The sequence below is a fragment of the Anneissia japonica genome, unplaced genomic scaffold (genome assembly GCF_011630105.1).
Source record: "Anneissia japonica isolate Jap-2015-1 unplaced genomic scaffold, ASM1163010v1 scaffold288005_len623695_cov211, whole genome shotgun sequence".
NCBI lineage: Eukaryota > Metazoa > Echinodermata > Crinoidea > Comatulida > Comatulidae > Anneissia > Anneissia japonica.
This window is the reverse complement of record NW_022701263.1, coordinates 300,333-311,681: the sequence shown is the minus strand read 5'-3', so window position 1 is coordinate 311,681 and position 11,349 is coordinate 300,333. Positions and strand designations below refer to the sequence as shown.

At 34.3% G+C, this 11,349-nt stretch overlaps 1 protein-coding gene across 3 annotated transcripts in view; it reads left to right on the top strand.

Moving 5' to 3' along the window:
- The window catches only part of LOC117103509 (protogenin A-like), a 96,206-nt gene that overhangs the window by 61,044 nt on the left and 23,813 nt on the right, over positions 1–11,349 (top strand). The window contains exons 6-9 of one of the 3 annotated variants that reach the window (XM_033244066.1): positions 1,657–1,920; positions 3,455–3,589; positions 4,357–4,521; positions 10,848–11,138. In XM_033244066.1, the coding sequence (XP_033099957.1) occupies positions 1,657–1,920; positions 3,455–3,589; positions 4,357–4,521; positions 10,848–11,138 (855 nt within the window). Of the gene's footprint in view, positions 1–1,656; positions 1,921–3,451; positions 3,590–4,356; positions 4,522–10,847; positions 11,139–11,349 lie in introns of all 3 variants that reach the window. The other 2 variants (XM_033244067.1, XM_033244065.1) reach the window with 2 other exon arrangements.

Here is an 11,349-nt window from a genome sequence, read left to right as displayed (position 1 = left end):
CCTGTCTCTTATACACATCATTTCCGGCCATCTAGAAGTCCCAATTTTTTTTTAAATCTTATTTTGGGAGGAGGGCACACCCCTTCCCATACCCCGCAGCTTGGACCTTTGGCCCTCAGATAATGCTGCGCGCTATAGTTACACCCATAAATACTAGTCCGACATCTTAGCCTCCCCCATAAATTATATCCTAGAGCCGCCATTGCATATAAGCCTACAATATGTATTGTAGACAAGCACGCTGTGAAAATGATTTCAGAATAATTAGTAGGTAATCTGGCAATTAGTTAAATGCAAGGTATAGTGGAAAAAGTACTCATAAAAATATAAGCACAAGAACCATTAAGATAGATTAAGTGTTAGTAGCACCTATTAACTAATCATAATTTGATTCTAATACGATCTCTGCTACCACAGCATCAACTGAATACTAAATAAATGATGGTAGGACAATACTCACTATTTTGGATATCAAGAATTATGTTAATTAATGTGGTAATTTACTCCATGTTATACAATATCATTATGTAGATATGTTAATATGTTAGTAACATGTATTTTTTATTATATTTTATCAGTATCTTTTTAGAACTCATTATATCTCCTCTTATTAATTCTTATACTTTACCGATTTAGAACATATTAATCTGCATATTACATGATACTTTAGTTATAAATGCTCTTGTTTCCTTAGTGATGTCTTTCTGATAGTGATGGACATGGCACCAATGGCTTCAAAGATTTTTTCCCAAAAGAGTGACGTTTGAATTAGTAAATTTGTTTTAGCCCGCAAGCAAAAAAGGAAGTGAACCAGACCGAACAACCTCAGTTGACACAACAGGTCTTTAACATGGCCTCATACATTTTTCTCAACTATCATTTAGCTGTCATTTTAATAAAGTAGACCTCTCTTTATTGATGATGATGATAATGAAGTATAAAGAAATTAAAAAGTAAGCAACTTTAAAGCAGCTTCTTGAACATGATTGCACAATAAATAAAACATAGGGGGCAGCAGAGTTATATTTACAAAAGAGCCGTAGATGGACTTAGGCCAACTCAATTTCACGCAGTTCTACTTACGCGTGTGTGATTGGGTGGATCATGTCCAACGTCACATGAATTACACCGGCCCTGTTGTTACGAAACAAAAATTACATTACTACTGAGAACCATTGACTGGTCCATTGGGATTGCTTCTACTACCTAAGAATCCAAGTCTTGCTAAAATCTACAAACTAACCCATCAAAAGCACATCCCATGTAAGTGTGATAGGTTTGAGTAAATGGCCTGAAATACAGTAGATGTGTATGTATTCTCAAGGAAAAATTGCAGATTTTTTATCAAATTTTTAGTTTCTGGGCATCTAGGAAAACAATTTTTAGAACAAAAGTCTCGCACCTACAAATTTTTTCTGCTTGGAATGTCTGTGTTAAGAAATCTCATTATAAAACCAGATCATGCAGGAGTGCCTTCTGCCAATTTAGGAACCCTGCTTATTACCTATTTAACATAATATAGTAATGTTCACTTGTAGCGTTTTGTTTTTTTATAATCAAAGTTTTTAAATCTTTGCAAAATCTCTTTGCTTAAATTTAAGAAAAATATTGCATTATATTATTGTAACATATTTTTGTTATATTTTTCACCTACAGTTTTACCTACTATCTCAAAAGGCCCAATGAATAGGTCTTCAAAGATGCGCCTCACAGAACGTTTCTACTGTACAGTGCACTCAAATTCACCGACAACAGTCAAATGGTATAAAGACGGGCAGCCATCACAATCGATTGTAGACACGGTAACCAATAACCTTGTTTTGTATGATGTGAAACTTGAAGATGCAGGGATTTATCAGTGCCTGGCAACCAATGAGGCTGGATCCGTTCAGAAGAGTGCTATGCTTGAAATTCAGAGTGGTAAAGTTGCATTTAAATTGTTAAGATATTTGTTTTTGGCACACTAATATACCCCTTTTACACTGCAAGCAAAACTCTGGACATAACCCAAGCTTTTGCAATAGACACTCCCAAGTTGTGGTTGGTGTAAACTTCAAAAAATACAGGCCGGGTTGCCAAACATCCCGGGATCAATGTGCGGGACGCATTCAACGTTGGACAACCCGTGTGCATTCCGGGATCACCAGTGTAAACAGCACCGAATTCGATTCCGGAGTTAGGCCTTACCTGGCGCCTACAGCAACTGTGGTCAGGTAGGCCTAAACTTTGCTAGCAACGGGCTAGGCCTAGACACTTTTCAAATTAAACCCCCTGCGCTCCTGTATAGACTAAACTCCCGAGTTGTGGTTGACTCTGGTATAAACTTGATATCAAAACTGCTGATTTAATTTGCATAATTTAAAAACAACCTGCATATTAATTCCTTAAATATTGACAATAAATACGGCTACGTCTCGACGAGGAACTCGAGTGAAGTGATGATCGCAATCGCAACAAAAGTTGAGGGCAGTTGTGGAACAAGTTCGTTGCCGGTGTAAAATGGGAGCAACTTGATGTAAATGGGAAATGTACCCGGGATTACTCCGGAATTAACACTGGGTTATTTTGCACTTGACAGTGTAAAAGGGGTAATATTTAGTTCGGTCTGTTCAGCTCGAGACAGTGTCTCATTCTTAGTCCTGCCTATTTTGCTTGTTGTGTTGTTTGGCAAAATAATTTATTCTCAGTGCCAGATTCTTTTTTTGAGGGTCCTACATTAGGGCCATATACAGGATTGCCATTGGGGAGGTGCAGCGGTGTGCAAAGATGGACCAACTGGGGTCAGGAAGGTTGGATCATTTGATTTTCCATTTCTATGGCAACATTAATGCTCAAATACTTTTTTCACACGCATCCTCTGGTGATCATTAAAACAATATGTTTGCTGAACAAGGTATAAAAAAATCTTGTGTAAAGATTTCTGAATCCCTATTAATCTTAATTTCACAAAAAATAATTTTTATATTTGCAGTACATTTGGACTGTCCTAAAAATGTGGACCTTTTCTGATTTGGGGGTGGGAGGATGCATTTGCATCCATTGCACCACTGGTTATGGGCCTGCTACATACATACTAAAATATTTAATTTAGTTTTTTTTAAACTTTTTATTTAAGCACATGTGCCAACAATTGCCAATTAGCAAATTTAATCATGTGAAGGTAAAGGTAGGAGAATAACCCATAACTCGCAGCTTCATTGTGTTAAAAATTGTGTATGGGCGTGGTCTATGACTACCTAGTGGTCGTAAAGAGGCGCTTAAAGTAACTACAGTACATGTTCACATAATTCCACAACAACAGGGTCTGAAATGAACCATAGTATTGTATCCACCCCTGATTGGGGGTACTCATGATCCCCCTCCCCTATTTGCGGGCGTCTGATTTTCTTATGGTTCTTCTTGCTCATTTGAGTATTGTCTCAGTTATGTTTGATTATGTCATTATTTCTAGCAGCAAGCATTCCATCTGCACCTTTCAGTGTTCGTGGAATATCTACCACACCATCCCAGATCATGGTAATGTGCTTGGTTAACGGGGAAATGCAGGAAGATATCATCGCTACCACTATTAATGTACAATCAGTAGACGGTAAATATTGTATAGTATATTTATTCTTTTTACAAAAAAAGCTTTGTAGTTTTTTGTGAGCTATTTTAATAAAAGCGTGTGGCATCGCATTAGGGTTTGGATATCCAAACTGAAGGTCGATAGTTCCAAACTATTGTTGATTACTGTGTATGTTTTTGGGTAATGCACTTTTATTTCAAACACTATAAAGCAACCCCAAATAACATATAATGAGGCCACTGTAAAGATATTGTATAGGAAAATACAAATAGTAGATGTGAAATAACACTTGTACCTTATAAATACATGCATGATAACATTAGGGAGTAAAAGTATGTTAAAAATATACTATGAAAAAATCTGGAAACATGCCAAAGAATTAAATTAAAATATTAAATGAGAATTTGCACAGAACAAATCTGAAGACTAATCATTAGCGCTAAAACCCCTCAAATACTTTAAAGTTTATTTTTCATTGTCTTATCTGTTTTTATATATAACTTATAACTGTCATATCTGAGTTTCACATAGCTTTCTTATTTCTTAACATAATAAAATAATAAAAGTAACATAAATCAAAGATATTTTTCCTGCTGTCCTTAGCTGTCATCTCTTATCTTCTTTATCTGCCTGCCAGTGTGTGAACTTGCTAATACTGTATGTTAGATATTAGATATGCATGTAAACTGTACTGTATATGAGAGAGGATTATTAAATATATAATTTTGTCTGTACAAAAATTGTTCAAGATTAGTTATGTAAATATAAATAATGATTATTGTTTTCAGCAGACGTATCAGAGCTACATGAATTAGTAGAGCCCAGTTTTTTTCATACGTACTTTGTATCGGACTTGAAGCCATACACAAATTACTCCGTCTATTTACAAGTGTTCACAAGGATGAGCTCTAGCTTACCATCTACTATGATATATGTCTTAACAAATGAAGCAGGTAAGGGCAATAACCTCTGACTCCTCTTACTGTCCTTAAAGTTATAATGAGTATGGAGTGACTAGGTGAATAAAAATTAATGAATTTTAAAATGTTTTATTGCTGTTACAAATTACATTACATTCATCTTTTTCAGTCTTTTTATTTTTCTGGTATACAGGGTTCACACTTAAAATACAATTCAAATTCCATTACCCTAATCCAAAAGATTTAAGGTAATAAAGTGAAAAAAATGTAATTAATTGATTAATTTTTCCCCTTGGAATTGTATACTAGCATTAAACAAATGAGCCTAATCTAGGCTGGTATACAGCATGTATAGAATGGATGTGTGTAATATCCATTTTTTCATATAATATGTATGTGTTGTGTAATAGGCTAGATTGTTTTTATGCCATGACCTCTGACATAAGCATGCACAGTTGAATCTATAAGATGTCTTATGTTTTGCCAATTCTTCCAAATTGTATTAAAGTAATGAAATGAAAGAGTTCAGAAATGGTTCAGAATCAAAATCTCATGTGATTTATCAAATGACTAGGCCTATGCAAAATGAATTGACATCAAAAAGAACCCTAATACATTCTCTTGTGGCCTGTAACTGCTGTTGTATAATGAACATCTGTGAAATATCTATTAATGGTATATGTATATTAATGAAGCATATAAATATCATAGTGCATTTTACATTTCCCATGTGAGTTGAAAACTAATATCTGTTATTAGTCAGTGGTGATGTCATCACTTTTATTTGAACTGAATTTTCCTATTCCCGACTGATCACTAATCTATATAATGCCTACAATTTCTTGCATCTTGTGTGCAAAGAAACTCAAAGCAGATCTTACTACAGCACATCACAGTGGAGTATTTCGTCGCTAGGCCAAGCTATGAACACACACAACTAACCTAGCAAATCTCTTTGCAGAGCTGGTTAACACAAATGAAGCCTAGACCATCCTAGGCAAGGCCTAGAAATCCATAATAGCTGAGATAACAAGGTGATTGACTTATGAAAGAATTGAAAAAATAAAGCAATGCTGAAGTAATTCATAATAATGTTTACAATACATTTCAGTCTATTAAAAAAATGTCTATCAGGAGGTTAGTCCTACCTTAATAGCCACTAATAAACTTCATTAACCATCAATGTATTCATCTTCGCACCACTGTGAAGGTAAAATTTTGGCTTGCGTGAAACAGTTACAAGATTGTGTTGGAAAGGAGGCGTAGTCTAAAGACAAATATACTCACCTTAATCACAAAATTCCAGTACAATTTGCTTTTAATGAATTGGAAGCAAGTTGGCACAGTAGTTAAGGCTCTGACTCTTAACCTCCTGGCCAGAGGTTCCAAAGTCTCACTGTGCAAGTCCCTTGTGTCCTTGGGCAAGACACTTTATCTGCGTTAGTCTCTCTCTACCCAGGAGTATAAATGGGTACCAGCATTTGCTGTCAGGTGGAGTGGCGATTCCCTCAAAGCATTGTACAGTCTGGCCTCAACGCTTAAGAAAGAAGGATCACTGGTGTAACTGCCGCCGGTTCAGTAGGTTCATTGAACCTGGGTGCCCGAACTCCAGGGGCCCCGATTTATTAATGGCCCCACCTCCTTACACAACAATTCAACAACAATAACAACAACAATACATTTGATACAAAATTTATAGAGACAATTAAAAATAGTATATTATTGCTGAAGAAAAGGAGACACTTAAAACTCCTGCGAGCTTAGCATGCAGTGTTCCTTCATAAAATCATAAGTTAAAGTATAAAATCAATTTGTCATTACACTTAAACTACAGGACACTTAACTACCAAAAAAATACAATTTGTAAGATAAAACAATAGTCGTGTGTAAAATTATTTGTATAAAAAAATCTAATAAAGTAATGTTTATTTTGACATTTAACTATTTGGTTCCTTCCAGCCAAGTAATTTTGGAACCACAATAACTCATTTCATTTACATCCATAGTTTTCAATTTTTTTTCTAGTAGTAATATATGATTCATTGTGTCAAAACAATGTGCGATATCGATAAAGTATGTGTATCATTTCGCAGCCATTAATAGATTCTAGTAGCCAATCATCTATTACACGGTGAAGGTTTGGTTAACATTTATTTTATGTGATCATTTTCATTGAGATATGTAATAATTTGATCTTGAACAAATTATTCAACAATTTTAACAATGTGGCATACCACTGAGATTGGTCTATAATTGTTAGAGCTTTGTTTGTTATCTTTACCTTTGTATATAAGGTAGTCATTGAGACTTTACAATCGTCTGGAACCATACCATTCATTAATGATTTATAATGGAATAAACATAGTGATTTTGTGATATAGCATAATGCGAGCCTATTATCAAAATTATTAACATCAATGTTACTATTTTTAGATAAACATGCCAGATTCTTTTCAATATCGCCAGATACAAGGGCTGTAAAATTTAGGGTGTGATTACAATCATATTCCTGATGATGACATTAATGTCAAAATATTTAATCCCAACATGATGGCGTGCCTTTCAAAACTTGGAGTATGATGTATACTTTCCAATACAATTTGAATTTTTTTCATTCTGTTTTGTTTTCTTTAATTGAGTTTTTTGTTCCTATGTTACTCAAATAATCACTAAAAGGCTCACAATCAAGATTTTGATGATAAGTATTTCATCCCCAAACGTTTGGAATCGTGTTTATATTGGTTTTCAACTGATAAAACATAATCTGATATGGATTTTCAAATTGTACTCATGCATTTGTTTCTAAGTGAACAATATTTATTAAAAGGTGTTTTGCTGCCATGTTTATCAGATTAGTTTTTTTCATAATCACGGTCATACTGTACGTAAGTCTAATGATGTCTGGTGTGATCCATTTAATTTTATTTAGCTTAACTATATAAAACTAATATAAAAGATAATTGTTGACATTGTACAATGATTAATCCAATACTTAAAATACACCATCTCAGTAAATGTTTTTTTTTTTTTTTAGTCATAAAGAAGTAAAAATGCTTATCATTATTTTCAGTCCAGCAAATAGATAGCTCTTCAAAGATGCCCTCTAAGAACACCTAAAAATTAAAGATAAAAAAATCAGAGGGACCCCTGCTGTTAACCTCATCAGTGATATACACATCTTAGTTGACATGGTCAGTCAATTTGAATGCGACAAAGGGCCCTGACTGTACTCTTGAACCAGGGCCCCTCACAACATAGTTACGTCACTAAAGCCTGGTTCATGTCGAACTTTATCTAGATATACCCGTCTTGAAACATGATACGATAATCTCTTAATTGCGTTCGATGCCAAGTTAGAGCCAGATAAACAGCCATCCAGTTTCAGGCCGTCGACGTCACACGGTGGAAAGGCTTGTTTAATAAAACATCTACTGTATTTTACGAACCTCTAGTACCAAGTGGTATTCGTTCCAAAAAAAATTGTAAACTACTGTAGAGAAGGTGTGAGTTTCCACTACCTAACCTAGCTGACCAGTACGAACCAACGACAGTGCAGCAGCGTGGTTCTATCGCAATCTAAGTAGTAGATTCTCTAGGCCCTAGCTACATTTACCTTCGATAAAAAAAGAATTATTTTAATCGCTAGCTAGCATTCTTCCATTTAACAAAATATTGTTATAATTTTCATTAAAACGTATGTATACTTTATGGACCTTTCTGTCCTGTTTTGTAGTTTTTAGATCGCTCAATTGTGTTGTTTACATGCACTTCGCGAAAATGTAGCTTCGCGTTGTCAAATAAGTTGCTGACTTCCACACACTTTTTTATTTCGTCATCGTAAACATGTGAGCTCATTAACGACTGCCGTTGGTGGTAGTTCGTTGAAACTGAATTAATAGCGACTATTATAGCAGAAATGGAAAAGATTGAATTGTCAATACATACAACAAATCTGATTTTATTATTAAGAAAAATATACATTATCACTTTGACAAACATACGCAAAAGGACTTTTTAACGTTATTACTTGGTCGATGATGCAAAGGGCAAAGGTCATTGGTAATATCGACTATTCGTAAAACGGACGTTTGCTGGGTTTTTACCCATAATATTACAAATAATTTCTGAAAACCAGACCTATGAGACTACTTCGATGCTGCTGTTAGCATTGTTGAAGCACCTTGTTGCCAGCCAGAAGATGATAATGGTGGTACAATACAACAACGCTGGCTTAGGTGCAGGCGTTACGTAATCGTGTCCTTGTAATCCGAGCCGACTTTACCGTTAAGCAAGTTAATTTACCGTTATTCTAGTAAAGTTAAGTCACTTAACTTAAGTGACTTAATTCCTTTATCTAGCTATAATCGAGTGGTTCACGTCGAACTTTTAACTAGTTAAGTGGATGTATATCTAGATAAAAGTTCGACATGAACCAGGCTTAAGAGGGATGGGTGCTCAGGACCTGTACAAGTTCTTCCTTTAACTATCTTTTGTAATGAATATCTTATAATTATCAAACTTTCTGATAAAAATGAAAACTAAAATACCAATAAATTCTTCATGATTTTGAATCTTGTATATCCCTTTTGAATGTGGAAATATCAACTGAATATCTAATTGGTTTTTTTTTGGTTTTTTTTTTTGAAGTTCTGTTTATTTTGATATATTTTGTAAATTATAACATAAACAAAGAAGTGGACAAATAAATATGTAAAATGATTTTAGAATTGATAGTATAATAATAATGGAATGAATATTAAAAATTAGATAACAAAAAATTATCCAAAAGTTGCATAGTAAAGATATACAATTTCTGTTTTCCGATTTGTAACTGGTAATGTTGCAAATAAAACTGTTAATAGACTTAATCTTGAAGCGAGTTTACATCAGGAAAATATCATAGGAGTGATATTTTACTCTACATTATTTTTAAATTTTTTCTGTGAAGCAAATGTTATTAAAAAAAAAAAAAAATTCAGAAATATTTATTGAATCCTGAATGAATTATTTCCTCTGATCTCTGAAATCTTTTATAAATTTAGTTCACTAAACAAGGTACAGGTATTAAAAAAGGTTTCATCAATTGTGATATTTTGAGCAATATTGCATCATTGGACACTTTACTACTGACTAAATTACAAAATAGGTTTGTGTTGTAAGCACCATTATATGCTAATGTACAAAGTTGTCCTGCCAAAGATTGCCAGAAGCAAACGAATATATAACATATGTATAAATTTTGGCTGAAGTCCCGTGATAGGTCCTTTCGTAATAAAATCTTTCATAACAGCCAGTGGTTTCAGGGTAATCATATGCAACCGGAAATGCTGCGTTGAGAGAATGTGTAGGCAATTGACAATGTTCTGTACCTAAATTTAGCAGATTTGTTAGTGGTGACCCAATGCAAACTGGATAAAAAACTTTTCAAATTCAGATCACAATAATATGACATATATAAGTATGGATTCATGGGATTATATGTATTGACTGTCAACATGGACAAATAAAAGGCACATTTGCCAAATGCATGTGAAAAAAGTATTTGTAGTTTTTTTAAACTTGATTCTACTAATGTTGGAGAAACCAACACACTTAAATAGGATCCCCTTATTCTTTTTAGATTCAAATATATTCCCTATGTACACCAGTAATATTTTTAGTTTGGAATGATTCATAGTGGAACTAAACTACAGTATATGAATGTTTGAATGTTTATACTGTATGCCTATTTGAATGATTTTTGAAGGTTTGTGGAAACCATATTTTTACACATGGTGTTCCAAAAATGTTATAATTTGTATGTTCATATCATGCTATATAGACCTACTAATGAGGCAAAATAGCATTAATTATAAACAATTTCAAATTCAGTAAAAGACATTTCTGAATGCAGGAAAGCACTTTTCTTGTCATCTACAAATAAACTTTTTCAGGGAGAATCTGTTTACCCACACATCTTACAGTACACCACCCTTTGAATTATGCACCAGTTCTTTCCTATGAAATAATGAAGGCTAAACCTGCTTCTCTATGTTGCCTCACTGTATGAGTGAGTGAGTTTCAAACATAGTGTTGTTATTAACAATATTTCAGGTTTCCAACAGTGTTTTGATATTAACTTTATCCAAAATTTAAATCATAGAAGTATACGTTTCATACATACATATTTGAAATTCAATAAATCTAGGTGTTGGTAATTGGAAGTTATTTTTACAATTAAGAAACTTGTTGTAGCACTGAAATCCTGTCATAGAAATTCTAAATATCATATCCTTTTCCCAAACTTAGCCTGTCTTAAATCCATGTTGGCAGTCATTGAACCACAGATATATAATCCTGTTGGACCATCCTCTCCACAGAGCCAGCCAGATATCCGGATTTCAAGCTGTCCAGTTCACATCCGTTGAGCATAGATGTGTCTTGGGAACCAATTGCAAGAGACCAATGCAATGGCATTATCACCAAATACAAGATAGTTTACAAGCAAAGGTCTACCTCACCTAAGGAAATAATAGTGAACTCAACCAGACTGCGTGCTACTATTACAGGCCTTCAACCAGACACACAGTACAACATACAAATGGCAGCGGCAACCAGAGCAGGCTACGGACCACTCTCAGACTGGACTCAATTCCGTACTATTGATAGCCGTAAGTGGTAGTTGCCCTATGTTGAAGGGGTATCCCTAGCCTTGAGTAGGTCATTATATGTCAGATTCTGTAATTCAACATGATTTTGCTCTAAAACCATTCACCAGTATCTTCTGATTATTTTCTCCAGATTCAGGTAACATCCCAGACATTGGCCATTCTTCAGACTGTGGGGGGGGGGGGGGCGTTGCAGGCATTTCCTACTTAAATC